Source organism: Nanorana parkeri, unplaced genomic scaffold (assembly GCF_000935625.1).
Source record: "Nanorana parkeri isolate BGI_ZX_2015 unplaced genomic scaffold, ASM93562v1 scaffold1983, whole genome shotgun sequence".
Taxonomy (NCBI): Eukaryota; Metazoa; Chordata; class Amphibia; order Anura; family Dicroglossidae; genus Nanorana; species Nanorana parkeri.
Window position 1 is genome coordinate 148,034 of NW_017308251.1, and position 15,245 is coordinate 163,278.

Consider the following 15,245-nt stretch of genomic DNA (forward strand, 5'->3'; position numbering starts at 1 on the left):
TTTAATATATATTAACAATATTATATTTAAAATGTCCTTGTTCTTAATGTGAACCTGTAGAGTGTTTTAGCCCTATGTGAGCTCTACCCAGGCCCATGTGGAATTCACAAAGGACTTTTGTGACATATACGTGCCAAAGAATCGATCCCACCTAGCTGCTAAATAGTCCTGGCAGCCACGTTCCCCTCGAGTCTGTAAGGACTGGTCTAGCAGCCAAGCGGGGCTGAGTTTTGGGTGAGTATATCTGTTATTTTAGCCCCTAGACAGAATGAGCCCTTAACCCTTGCAGAGCGGGGGTAGCACCACAGAGAGGGTTAAGATTTCATATGCCCGGAGTTCTTCTTTTAAGCAGCATACATGGCCAGTGTTGTCCAGAGCACAGATCTTTGGTATCGGTGTATCACTCGCTCCGCACATTGTAAATTGAGAGTTTTTAGCAAATCCTTCCTGTCATAAACAAGCGGTTTCCATGGCGATGGTGAGACGGCGCTGAGTGTGAAGTTTGTGAGAAGAGGAACAGCCATGCAGTTTTCAACACAATATAAATTACATTTATCTGCTATGTGGGGCTTGTGTGCTCCAGACTCGGAGGGATTAGCCGGAGCCGGCAAATTATATCTGAGGCCTAAAAGTCAGGGAGCGTGTGCAGACAGATACAGGCATTGGGGAGAGAGAACATCCTACATATTGATCTACTGTGTCCTGAACATTCCACCAACTGGACCAATCACAACCTCCTCTCTGAACTGTCACAATGTAAATACCTCTCCTGAGGGTTCCGCCAACTGGACCAATCACAACCTTCTATCTGAACTGTCACAGCCTAAATACCTCTCCTGAGGGTTCCACCAACCGGACCAATCACAACCTCCTCTCTGAACTGTCACAGCCTAAATACCTCTCCTGAGGGTTCCACCAACTGGACCAATCACAACCTCCTCTCTGAACTGTCACAGCCTAAATACCTCTCCTGAGGGTTCCGCCAACTGGACCAATCACAACCTTCTATCTGAACTGTCACAACCTAAATACCTCTCCTGAGGGTTCCACCAACTGGACCAATCACAACCTTCTATCTGAACTGTCACAATGTAAATACCTCTCCTTAGGGTTCCACCAACTGGACCAATCACAACCTTCTCTCTGAACTGTCACAACCTACATACCTCTCCTTAGGGTTCCACCAACTGGACCAATCACAACCTTCTCTACGAACTGTCACAACCTACATACCTCTCCTGGAGGTTCCACCAACTGGACCAATCACAACCTTCTCTCTGAACTGTCACGACGGAGGACTCTGATTTAAAGGGGAACCCTTTTTTGTGTTTTTTGCATGGAGCCCCCCCCTTCAAATCCATAGCAGACACCTATCTGGGAGAAGGGTCTGGTATGGACTTTGAAGGGGCCACACATTGTTTTTTACATTTGTACATTTAAGTTTTTTACATTTTTTTCTGCCTTGAGATTGGGTGAGGGCACCCAAAACTTCAAGGTGGGTGGAAAAAAAGCCCGGCATTCTGGCAGGGAGTCCTTTTATAACATTTAGGAACACTGCAGATGCATTCTAGCCATTGCAAGTTTTCTCTCCTTTATACAGGGTGACATTTGTATTTAAAGCAGAACAACAATATAAGCGAATGTTGTCCTCATACAAGAGTCCTGTGTATTATTCTTGAATCTCGGTGAGCTTTGTGTATTTCTTCCAGACCTGTGCAGTAATCAAGCGTGAAACATGGAGCTTCCTGTAATAAAGACAGCTCACTGCTGCTCTCCCTCTTCGTTCAGGGTGACTGGTCTTGTCTCCGCCCCCTCCTGTAATAAAGACCAGTCACTGCTGCTCTCCCTCCTTGTTCAGGGTGACTGGTCTTGTCTCCGCCCCCTCCTGTAATAAAGACCAGTCACTGCTGCTCTCCCTCCTTGTTCAGGGTGACTGGTCTTGTCTCCGCCCCCTCCTGTAATAAAGACCAGTCACTGCTGCTCTCTCGCCTTGTGCAGGGTGACTGGTCTTGTCTCCACCCCCTCCTGTAATAAAGACCGCCCACTGCTGCGCTCTCCCCCTTGTGCAGGGTGACTGGGCTTATCTCCGCCCCCTCCTTTAATAAAGACCGCCCACTGCTGCGCTCTCCCCCTTGTGCAGGGTGACTGGGCTTGTCTCCACCCCCTCCTGTAGTTCTCAGCAGGCAGCCTGTAGTGGGTGGGGCCTTCTGGGCCCCTCCCACAACTTTGACCTCTTCAGAGGATATGTGCAGCACAGTGATGATGTCACAATTACTTCAATGTTGTAATGATTGGGTTTGAAAGGGCATTTTGTGCATAGAAAGTGGATTTATATCATTTTACGGCTACTGAGGAAAAGCTTGAAATGAAAGTTTTTGTACCCGGAGTTTTATCTTTCACCAGTCTGTAATGTCTACAATTCGCTACATTGTTTGTCTTTTCTACAGGAAGCATACACTGTGTACTCTCATGAATGTCTTGCTTGTGGTCTGTCTATAGAGAAAAAAAATCGGTACTGTTTTTTAAACAGGTTTTTTTTTTCCTTTTTTCCTCTACAGATGCAAGAATGAATAATCCGTCAGAAAGCAGCAAATCAGCAGACAGCGGGGATGGAAACACAGGTGAGGCGCTTAACGTGTGTCTGACTGCATTCTTATAAATATAGATAAGTTAGACTTAAAGTGGACATAGTATGCGATGGAAGTACCTTTTCATAAATGCAGTCCCAGGGCCTGCAAAAGAAAAAAAAAAACTTCAGCCTACCCCAACATAGCACTCAGTAGTTATACATTGTTTGCTGTATGTTAAACTAAAGGGAACAGTCACGTGATCGATCTGTTTATGTCTCAGAATATCTCACATGAACTACAGGAAGCCTCTAAGATGTGCTGCGCTTCTTTGATTCGGCATGCAAAATGCTGTACCAAGGAATTAGCTCAGGGGGTGGGGCTTAGGTGTCGTTTTATTTTTTAACCACTTGCTGTCGGCCATGTGCATATATGTGGCAGCGCGGTGGGAGGCTTTACCACGAGGCTGGCACATATATACATACAGTTTGTGCTGCTGTGTTTTGCTGGGATCGCAGCTGTTCTTCACCCCCCCGAGCACAGTGACCGCACTGTCACTGATGGCTCTCGGTCACTGTTAACAGAGACAAGAGACGGAATATGCTCCTGAATACATGATCACTGTGAATGCCGATCAAGGTGATCATATTATCTGGAAGCTCGCCTCCGCTTCTGGCGTTAAGGACCAGTGGCAAGGGTTTATATACCCTGTTTCCCCAAAAATAAAACCTACCCCGATAATAAGACCTAGTACCATTTTTGGGAATTGCTAAAATATAAGACCTACCCCGAAAATAAGACCTAGTTTTGACCATTCCCTGGGCCGGTGGTGTCATAAGGGGGAACTTGAAGAGACGCGGGAGAGAATCAGCGGTGCCAGTGAAGCCGGCGCTAGAGGAAACTAGGCAGAGCCGCATAAGCCGATGCCTCCTCTATAGCGCCGACTCCTGTCACAGGCGAAGTGATACCAAATGCACTCTGCCTGTGAGGAATCCATAGTGAAAGTGCGCTTCACTCATTCTGGTTACCAAATTGCTCTTGGAAAGGTATGGCACCCCTGATCACCCTATTCTTAACTTTGCCATTTTTGATTAATTTGGATTTGCGTTTACTTTGGATTGTTGTATATTAAAAAAAAAAAAAAGACCTACCCCGAAAATAAGACCTAGTGTGTTTTTTTGAGCCAAAAGAAATATAAGACAGTGTCTTATTTTTGGGGAAACACGGTATATATATATATATATATTACAATTTTCGTGTTCGATTAATCGAAATTTTTTTTAATCAATTAATTTCGATTAATTATAACGCACATACAGATCCAACTAAATTGGCCTATACACATACAGCACAGCAATGAAGTAATAAAATGAACTAGGATCACACTCATCCAGCACGCAGATGCACTTGAAAGTGAAACCCCATTCATTAAGTACCTCATTTATTGAATCCCAGGATAGAGCTTGCAGTTCTGAGGGTGAGCAGGGGGACCAAGCACCGACCGGTCCCTCACCGGCCATTCTTGGAGAAAGTCCTGCCTTGTACCGGCACCCTGCATTTGGGGAAAAAAGGGTCTCCCTGGCAGGATGGTTCTAGGCGAGATTTCCATTGTCTGATTTACGTGTCTTCTCTCATCTGCATATCCCAATCACATGTCCTTTAACTCATTACTAAACACTGCAAATCTTTGCAGGCACTCAAACAAATGGTCTGGACTTTCAAAAGCAAGCAATGTCTGTCGGAACGCCCATCACAACACAGGCCTTTCTTGGACACCTCCACCAGGTAAGAGTGATACAGATACTCTTCTTTGTCAGGAAAGTATTCATTCTGTTCTGTTCATTCTGTTGGCTGTTTTAAATTTGGACAGTTTCCCGCTCATGCACGTGCGGGGGGGAGGACATTTTAAAACACCCACCTTGTCACATGGTCCACATTAAAGTTAGCACAGAGCGGCTGTTCTCTTCTACAACAATGAAGTGGGTGACATGTCGGGCATTTTCAGTTGTGAGTGCGGAATCTTTGGAAAGGAACGGGCTCCACTTGACTTATAAATGGACGTCTTCCTGAAGATGAAAGCCCAGCCAGCAGGATCACCATTGTGCTAGTTTTATTGGATGAGCAGTAGACAAGCATAGTACAACGTTCTACCATCTTCTTCAGAAGCCAAATGCCTCCTAAAAGCATTTTCATCCGCACTTCCGCAGCCTGTCCACTCCACCAGCTCATCTCCGGAGATGTTTGCACTCCGCGTCACTCTATACTTTACTTTTACCGCACACTTTATTTCTCTCAAGACTTCAGAGATATTCTGTTGGTGAACAGAGCCGGGCAATTGGCCGCTTGAGATTGCCTCCATTATATCTCAATAAAATAACGCAGGCACCGGTATTTGTGTGTACAATCCATCAAGTCTCTTTTTTTCCCCCCTTGCTCAGGTGGGTCACATGACCAGCTCATATTAAACTATCTGAAGTAATACATTTTCTAGAAGCATGGCGAAAATAAGTAAAAAGTGAAAGTTCTGTACTCTAGGCAGGTATTAAAAAAATAATGCAGTCTGTATGCATTCAAATCATTTTTAAGTGTAACTACTCTTGATATCCGCCTGCTGTAACCCCTTGTGCAGTAGCTATATAGACTTGGAGAGGGAGGGGTGGCATTAGGAGCCAATGAGGCTTGTGCTGACAGTGAACATGCTGACACTAGGAGACATCAAAGTGATGGCTCGCTCCAGGAGCTCACCAAGCCAAGCTGCTGCATCGTAGGTCCAGGACATGGCCGTGCTGTCTGGTAGGGGTACCTGGGTCACAAGACTGGGTGAACAGAATGGAAGCACTTGGCAGGTCTGACAGAATGTATTTCAGTGACGCTGTTTGTTTGAATGTCTTCTCTGTAATGGCATGAAGGTGATAACGTTTTGCTGGTACCAGATTGACATCCTGTGTTTGCCCTGTATCATAGGTCCAGCTTGCTGGAACAAGCTTACAGGCTGCTGCACAGTCCTTAAATGTACAGGTAAGCACCGAACACACTGCATGCCGTGCTGCCTCTGTTCTGACTCTTCCGCATATGCATTGTCATCCGTTGCAGGCTGCTAAAAGCAAGAAAACAGAAGGGCTCAAATCCCGAAAAAAAAAAAAGTTGGCATTGCCCCTACCAACCAATCAGCTTCCACCTGTCACTCTTCCAGTTCAGGTTTGGAAATAGCTTTACATTTTTTGTAAAGTGGCTCTGCAGCCAAGTGCACGGTTGAAATGCGTCTGTGTGATATCTTATTGCTTTGGAAACCTATTATTCTGTTCAGCCACTCTTGTGATTCACACTGCATCGCCATTCACAGCCTGCCGCTTTCCTGTCTCACCCTCCCGCCTTTTAGCTTGTTTGTGTGCTTTGAATATGAACACTGCGCTAGTGAGGTCTTTCGAGCACGCTCCTCTCTGGCAAGCCACCCAAAACCCAACCACTAACGCGTTTCACCCACGACTGAACTTAATCACAGTGATCGTTTACAATTTAGCCCGGTGGTGGGTGAAACGCGTGTGATGGCAAGGCTTCTTGAAGTTTGGTTTTAGAAAAATAACATTTGACAAGTGATGGACATTGCGGTGGACTGGTTCTCTGTGGATTGGTTGACTGTTTGGAGTGTCGATGAACCCCTGTGTGCGCTTGGAGTGTCGATGAACCCCTCTACATAGAATACTAAAAACATCTAAAGTGTATGTAACCTCATTTGAACTGCTTTGGGCATATGAGCGGCAAAGAAGACCATTACTTCTAGGGGGTCTATCTATCTGACATTCAACAAGTATTCTCTGCAGGTGAATCTTCTAGGTCCATGTGTCCTAAATGGCAGTGATTGGTAGAAGTCACAATCACCGCTTTATAAATGGACTCACCATTGTCCATGGATCACAATTTTTCGGTGATGTCAGATACTTTTTTGGGGGGCTCTTCTTTAATGTGGTCACGTAATCTTCACCATGTTACTCCAGGCAACGCTGTCTGATAGGTGGGTGGGGCTTAGTGGCAGCGCGTGACGCATCTTGCAGACATCACAGCAGGACATTCCTGTCCTGTGCGGTTGAGGTCACATAGTCATGGAAATTAGTTTTAGAGTCAGTGACCCCAAAAAAAAACAATTTGTGGGGTCACTGACACTATAAAGAGACCCCATTGGCAGATTATATGTACATTTATTGGATTTTATACATGTTATATACCTCCCTTGTGTAGACGTCCAAAGTGTCTGAGAGGGCCGCTGGATGCCACCAACTTGGATGTGATGTCAACACACTCAAAGCTGTCACTCAAGTATATTCCCCTTAGCTCCTCCCCCAGTAGCTACATAAAAGGTTGTGTGGGGCGGAACAGCTAGGACAGCACTGACAATGAGACACTCCCAGAAGAGGAGAGGACTATGATGGGGGAGAAGGGAGGACGCAGTGCTAGGGAATTGACTAGTCACATCTGCTGACAAGTTGGAAGGTACATTGCAAATCAATAAAAAAAAAAAAAATTGCTGGAAAGGAAAAACACTGCGTTACAGTAAACATTCCAAATACTGGATTTTTGTGTGCTTTTACCTGCAGTTAAGTTGGTGACGGGTTTCTTTGAAGCCCAACTCCAGGAGCTATGATTTCACTAGTTTAGTAGTTGTTAGTATGTCTAGCATATCAGCATGCCTTAAATAGGCCCCCCATGCATGCGTAGAGGAAGCAAGCCTTTCAGTATTTGGTGTGATAATAGGTACCGCATGCTTGTTACTAAAGTGTCCTGTCACATGACAGCCTTAGCATTCATTGGCTGTTCTAACCAGATCAGGCCGGTGCCGTCTCCTGTCTGTGGTTGCACTGATGACCTTCCACCTTTAGTCTGTTTGTCTGCTTTTAATATGACCACTACGCTGGTGAGGTCTCTCTAGCGCACTCTGCTTTTGTAAAGCCATTCAAAACTAGGGATGCACCTATACCGGTTTTTCGGTATGAGTAGTGATATTTTTTTCCGGTACTCGCCAATAGCGAATACCGATACCGGAAGTCCCATTAAGAAAGCCAGGCGGCGTGTAATGACTCGCCACCCGGCTTCCCGATTAAGAGGAAGCCACCTCGAGGGAGCATGGAGTCGGCTTTCTGACCAATCGGGGAGCCGGGGGGCGGGCAATCACTTGAGAATCCCAAACTGCTCGGGCGGCCGCAAAGCATCTTGGGGCGGGCGCGTGCGCAGTTCGGATTTTCAGCCGGGAGACGAGCAGAGACGCAAGGTAAGTCTATGGACGCGTCCCCCCGCCTGCAGACACCGTGGGATCAGAAGTGCCTGCAAGCAGAGAGGAGTCAGTGCTGGATCGGAGAGCCGCCGCAACGCTGGAGGGACAGATGAAAACATCAGGAAAGAAGATCGGATTAGGAAACCTCATTTAAGGTAAGTGCTTTCATTAACATTGGGGGTAGGGAAAATTTGTTTTGACTTTAATGTCACTTTAAACGTAGTGTTCATTTACAATTAAGCCCAGTGGTGGGTGAAACGCGTGAGAAGGCAGGGCTTCTTGAAGTTTGTTTCTGGAAAAATAAAGTTTTACATGTTTTGGAGATTGTGGTGTACTACCGGCTGCCCTTCTCTGGATTGTTTGACCATTTGCAGGGTGGATGAGCGCCTGCGTGGCATCTGCACCCAGTTTTTTAAGTTGGTGACAGGGTCTCTTTGAAGCCCAAATCCGGGAGCTAGGATTTCACTATCCTAGTTCAGAATGTCATTGATGCAATTTGAGTGGAGTCTTTAAAATGAGCCTGTGTTGAGGCTGGCATTGCTTTAATGCCAGCCTCATTAGCTGCACAAGGTTCAATCCCTCAATGTGCTCCATTCAGCATCCGCAAGCAAGGACAGGAAGGCCAATGTAAGCTCCGAGTCGCATGAATCAGAGCTTACGAAAGGCTGAAGATTCTCCCCGCTCTGTGTGACAGCCCTGGCCTCATCACCAATCCCCGGAACTGTCACAAAGTTCAGTTTTCCTTTTAAACAAGATTGCTTTTGTACATAACAGGTGCTCGCACTCCCCGTTCGTAGTGATGTGTAACATGCGTGGTGCGATTGTCGTTTTTACACGTAGGCGACATGTGTTTGTACGTTTGTATGTGGGGGCAGAGGACTTTTTTTCTACACTTAACTTTATTGCTATTAATTACTGGCCTAACAAGCCCCCTAGGTGATGGCACAGATACAGTGACAGGTCCTCTTTATGCAGTAAAGTATATCACCAGCGCACCAAAGTAAAATCTTCAACGAGTGGTTATTTTATTGATGTACACACATCTCGTCATAAAGCAACGTTTTGGGGCCACTCAGGCATCATTGTTACAGGTCCTCTTTTTGGAGACATCAGGGGTCTCATAGACCCCTAATGTCACCTATGGATCTCAAAGAAGCTGATGAAGAGATCTGCTTTACCAGCTTTATCTCCGGCTACAGCAGCCGGAGAAATTACAGACTGTTCCCGGAAGTGATGTGTATTACATCACGTCCTGGTCCAGTGATCGGAGGGGAGATCAGTTACCACAAGGTTTTCCCCAACTCCCACAATGCATCACTAGGTGCCTGAGCAGCCAGTTGATGGGCTCAAGTGCTGTCTTATGGGTGCAAAGGGAGTGGCCCAAGCCTTGTGTAAGTTCTGACCAGATAGGCTTGACGCCAACACCCTACTTTATTACATGAACCAGTTACTTTGACTTGAAGAAGGAAAGCATAGGTTCTCTCTAATGACCCAAGTCCCTAGGCTGCTATCCTTTTTCTTCACTGCTTGGTTAGTCACTGACCTCAAACAAATATGCACATATCCGTTGTCTGTCAGGCATCACTTCTCTGGCTGCAAGTTAGTGATCTACGAAGTATTGAAACAATGTTGATAGCCCTGAAGTTGAACTTTAAGATGCAACTGTCACCTGCTAAACTGACTACATGCAGACTGTGGGTGATGCCTGGTCAAAGGTGGCTCCATCCTTCTGGATGCAAAAGCAGGTGCAGGCATTGTCAGGAGGAGCACTGTGGTCTACCTAAGGCCCCATTCACACCATGGCGGCTGCAGATCAGCACGGTTTCCGCGCCGATTTCAAAAGGGAGGTTTTGGGAGTTTTTTAAATTGTGTTTCACAGCACAAATGGCAGCTGGAGACCTCTGGTGTCTACCTGCAAAAATACAAGCAAAATAAAAATGGCAACCACTCGATCAATGTATACCTAGTATATGTAAGGTGCACATGGGCAGTTCATAGAACAGTGCTATACAATAAAAGTACCGCAATACACTAAAAAAAAAAAACCCTCAAACTGGCTCTAACAATTTACATTAAAACAGGTTTTTATTGCATTCATTTACAACATGTATGTGGACACCACACGGTCGCAGCTAGGGATTCCTGGGTGCCTGTATCACAGTGCTGTAGTCACTTTACCAGGGGACAGGTGCACTTTAAAAACAAGCCGAGAATAAAAGGTTCCATATTTTTACCCTTACAAGTTCTCGTTAGTATTACACAACGCCTTGTGTTAGCCTGTGCTGGCCTCGTTAGGGCCCGTCTATATTTTGTCTTGGAGGAGTGGTTTATATTTATACCATACGAGGCAAGTCTACAAATTGATATAATGTAGAGATTCAATTGTGACTAAAATGAAGGATTTAGCCTTCCTCGCTCGCTGAAGCACAATAGCATCCTATTAGAGATTTGTCGAGCTGAAGTTGGAATTTAAACTGCAAGTATAGGCGGGCGTCCCCAACGGTCCTACTTTCTGCTGAAACCTACTGCTTTTGTGTGCCGTCCGCAGTACCGAGGCTGTAATGAACCATTATGGCAATATTTCAAACACTGGCAGCTCAGAGAAGAGGGGCCCGCATAGCTCACACATCTCCTCTGATCTCCTGGCAATATAATTATTGTGCCATCATTTGTGCGGTGCTTCAGTGTGTTCCCTGCCCAACGTAAAGAGCGAATATATAAAAGTTGAATTTAAAATTGTGAGAACCTTTGTTCAGTTCAGTCTAGTCATTGTGATTGCCTAAAATCTGTGAAAATTAGGTCGCCACATACCAGCTGAAAGTTGCAATCAGGTTTGCAATAATCAAGGGTACGTAATGAGGTGGGCTCTGGGTTGGTGTCAGGCATATATTATGAGAATAAGCGCCAACTGGTGTTCCCCATGTGACACCATTTGGAAAATTGGCCTCTAATTAGCAAAGGGAGTCGCATGTTTCCCCATAAAGTACAAGGAACATCATTTCATCCGGCACTAGCTGGGGAATTGGGCAGTGGGAGAGTGTGGAAAAGGTATTTATCAGATGTGTAGAGGCAAGCTATCAAGTAAACCTTAATGAACAAAGCGCAGAACTGTGGCCCAGACTATGGGCGTTTACATTTTTACATATTATTATTACTCTAAGTAGAAAATAAACTTCAGGCCCGTTGGAGAAATGCATCAAAGTTCCCCTCTGAACCTTCTCGGTTTTGTTTTGCCTTCTCTCTGTAGCTTCCCCCCTCCCGGCAGTGACTTTGCAGCCTGCTAGCCTTCTAATATCTGATGTAAACACAAAGCAGATGCAAAGGAATGGGGTAGAGCAGCGCATTGAGACCTAATTTGAACAATTTCTCTAGTTCTACTGTTTTACTTTGAGGATGAATTGCTCCACAGTGGCTATAACTACCAAGGTCAGTGAAGGGTTTATGTTAAAGCTCATCTACCGCCTGTTAAGAACATGTATTTGAATGTGCATGTCCACCCCACAGTTCTGTATTAAGCTCCAGATCGCTCTCTGGCATAGCTCTCCAATATTCTATTCTGCAGTACTATTACCTTTCAGTTAACTTTTGAGGTACATGCGTTAAATTGCGGCATGCCAAAGATGTAGCTGAAATCTTTAAAAAGAGCACCTAGGTTCAGAAGCTACCTGAACACACACAAGCTGTCCCTTGACATCTAGGAGTATGCTTGGTTATTCTTGACAGCTGCAAGTATACTCAGACTTTCGTGACAGCTGGAAGTATGCTCATTCACTCTTGATATCTAGAAGTATGCTCAGTCATTCTTGAAAACTGGAAGAACGTTCGGTCGTTCTTGACATCTGGAAGTATGCCCAGCCATTCTTGACATCTGGAAGTATGCTTGTTCATTCTTGACATCTGGAAGTATGCTTGTTCATTCTTGACACCTGGAAGTATGCTCGGCCAATCTTGACATCTGGAAGTATGTTCGGCCATTCTTGACACCTAGAAGTATGCTCGGCCATTCTTGACACCTGGAAGTATATTCGGCCATTCTTGACATCTGGAAGTATGCCCAGCCATTCTTGACATCTGGAAGTATGCTTGTTGATTCTTGACATCTGGAAGTATGCTCAGCCATTCTTGAAAACTGGAAGAATGTTCAGTCATTCTTGACGGCTGGACGTATGCTCCATTATTCTTGATGTCTGGAGTATGTCTGGACATTTTTGACAACAGGAATTATGTTCATTCGTACGTAATGTTACTTCTTAAGGAATTATGACTGTAAACCTGCCAGACTCTAATGCATTGTGCATTGCTGTCCCTTTTAATACTAGACACTTCGTGACAGGATGACTTTATAATTTTGCTGCACTTTATTTAGTGTCCAGTCACAGACTGGGGCAGGTTCTGGGCTACACGTGACATGATCGTCGACCAATCAGAACATTTTCGTCCAGATTAGATAGTAATCTCTTGTCTACAACAGCAGTAGATCTTCTTGGCCGAACATTTTCAGGAAGAAAGATTAGGTTGGGCTTAGAAACTTGCTTGAGATAACCCGCCTCTGGATTGGGCAATGATCTCATCTTTGTGCAAGGCTCTCAACCCTAAAAAAATATTGGGTAGGTTTGAAAACTTGGTTGCAGTTTCTTAGATCGGCAGCCCTGGCATTACTGATGAATCATCTTCACCCTTTTATGTGCATTAGCATGAAGAGGAACATTTGGCCGAGCAGAATGTTTCTGTTCATGGATTGCTCAGGTCTTGCATATGCCAGAAAGTGATTGGATGGTGCCTGTAGTGCCAGCCACCCTCCTAAATCTATGGGCAGTCTTATTCACATCATGGCTCACTTATCTATACAGGACCTCAGGAAACAGGTCCGAGTGCCAGCAATTAGTCCAAAGTATTTATCTCAGATAATGTACCCCTGCATTAAAAATCCATTAAGGTTCATCTGTATTTTATCACGAGGGGCTTCAGTTAATAAAAAGGGTAGCGATTAGCTCACGTGGGTATATATATTTTTCTTTATTCCTTAAAACCTTTAACTAGCCTTTCACAAGCCACAATGGATTACGGGTCGCCCCCACCCAGCATTTGCTGAAAGCAAGGTAGAGAGTGAAGGGCGGTGGGGGCCAGCAGGCATTGTACTGCTACAGTGACCTTCCATTTAGAGTGAAAAAAGCTTGAAAATTGTCTTTTGGTTGCCATGGCAAAACTTTTTTTTCTCCCCCAAGAGGGATGTTGGCAAACAGGCACTATCTCCAGAGCAGAGTGTTTACACTCCTGCACTGTAATTATCTCCGAATGACTGGCGGAATTAATCAGAGCTGTATGTTAATTAGCTTGCTCTGCAGTCCCCGAAACAGGTGGTGGAAAATATGCAAATTAATGCAGAATGGAAACGCGCTGCCTTACCAATTTTAATTACCATGAGATGCACAGGCTCGGCATCCCGGCTACCCTGTAGAGTGCAGGTTTTGCTGGGCCCAGAATCGCTGCTCCCAAGCTTCAGGACCCTGGTTTAGATAACCAACAAGGGGTTGACGAGCAGCTCTGGTGAGCTCAGTTTGCATCAGAACGGACCACGTCACATAATGTCCCAGCAATTTCAGAGTCTGTTTTATCCTTTTCAAGATCTACAAGTTTACAAACTAATACAATGTGTATCAATACAGTTTTAAAGTATGTTTTATTATTCGTATACCGTTCAGTGTTTCATCTTCAAGAAAAAGGGAGCAAGGCGCTGGCCCAGTTTTCTGAGTGGTTGTGTTTTGGCCCAATAGCCTGCGTTTGTTAGCTACCCACAAAAAACGGGGTGTTGCCCAAGCCCAGGGGTCACCCAGTTTGTGAAATGTTTAGGTAGTCCAGCAATTGAAAGCGCCAGAGCCACACTTTGAGTCCAGAACAGTACTTCCACAGATTCCACAATTATCAGGAAGATGACAGGAGATACCCAATGGGGGGAATTTATCAAAACTGGAGCAGATGTGCATGGCAACCAGTCAGCTCCAGATTTTGTCAGCTCCAGTCTTGCTAAATTCCCCTCAATGTGTTTTGGGGCATTAAATACCTAAACGGTTCCTTGCACCCATCCAAAAAGACTCTAAGAGCTAGTTCACACCAAGCACGTTCCAGGAGCAGAGCAGAGCCATTACAGACCGGATCAAAACGGCGTGTGCAGAAACTCATGCAGATCTGGTCTGCATTTGATGTGAACAAGCCCTAACTCAGGGGCCTGGGCTTGTGTATCTGTGTAAGCCCAAAAAAACCAAAAACAGTTTCATTCACTGAAGGGTGAAGAGTTTGGAGAAGGCCGGAGAAGTGAACAATCTAGGACAACATAGCTGAACTGGAATCTCCATTCAGCTTACTTTCCGGTTCAGCTATGTTGTCCTAGATTGTTCACTTCTCCGGCCTCCTCCAAACTCTTCACCCTTTTGTGAATAACCCTGTAAGTTGAAGCAAAATTATTTATGGTGTGTGTGTGTGTACACTATAATGCCAAAAGTATTCCTCCTGTGGAATAAGTCCATCCGTGAAATTTCCTTGCTACTAAATATTCCGCGGTCACCTGTTAGTGGTATTATAAAAAAGTGGAAGCAACTGGGAACAACAGCAACTCAGCCATGAAGTGGTCGGCCACGTAAAATGACAGAGCGGGGTCAGCACATGTTGAAGCGCACAGTGCACAGAAGTCGCCAACTGTCCAACAGTGCGTAGAGAGCTTCATGGAATGGGTTTCCATGGCCGAGCAGCTGCATCCAAGCCTTACATCACCAAGTGCAATGCAAAGTGTGGGATGCCGCGGTGTAAAGCACGCCGCCACTGGACTCGAGAAGTGGAGACGGGTTCTCTGGAGTGACGAATCACGCTTCTCTGTCTGGCAATCCGATGGACGTGTCTGGGTTTGGCGGTTGCCAGGAGAACGGTACTTGCCTGACTGCATTGTGCCAAGTGTAAAGTTTGGTGGAGGGGTGATTATGGTGTGGGGTTGTTTTTCAGGGGTTGGGTTGGGCAGGGGTTGGGCTTTAGTTCTAGTGAAGGGAACTCTTAAGGCATCAGCATACCAAGACATTTTGGACAATTTCATGCTCCCAACTTTGTGGGAGCAGTTTGAAGATGCCCCCTTCCTGTTCCAACATGACTGCGCACTAGTGCATAAAGCAAGAGTCCTGACCTCAACCCGATAGAACACCTTTTGGATGAATTAGAGCCCGGCCTTCTCTTCCAACATGAGTACCTGACCTCACAAATGGTCCAACATTCCCATAGACACACTCCTAAACCTCGTGGACGCCTTCCCAGAAGAGTTGAAGCTGTTATAGCGGCAAAGGGTGGGCCAACTCAATAGTGAACCCTACATGTGCATGTAAAAACAGGCGTCCCAATACTTTTGGCAATATAGTGTCTGTATATGTGAA

The 15,245-nt window shown here is 45.4% G+C and overlaps 1 protein-coding gene across 3 annotated transcripts in view; it reads left to right on the forward strand.

The window, feature by feature from the left end:
* The window catches only part of POU2F1 (POU class 2 homeobox 1), a 61,703-nt gene that overhangs the window by 9,572 nt on the left and 36,886 nt on the right, over positions 1–15,245 (forward strand). For 2 of the 3 annotated variants that reach the window (XM_018572264.1, XM_018572266.1), the window contains exons 2-3: positions 2,559–2,621; positions 4,261–4,352. In XM_018572264.1, the coding sequence (XP_018427766.1) occupies positions 2,559–2,621; positions 4,261–4,352 (155 nt within the window). Of the gene's footprint in view, positions 1–2,558; positions 2,622–4,260; positions 4,353–5,531; positions 5,586–15,245 lie in introns of all 3 variants that reach the window. The other variant, XM_018572265.1, reaches the window with a different exon arrangement.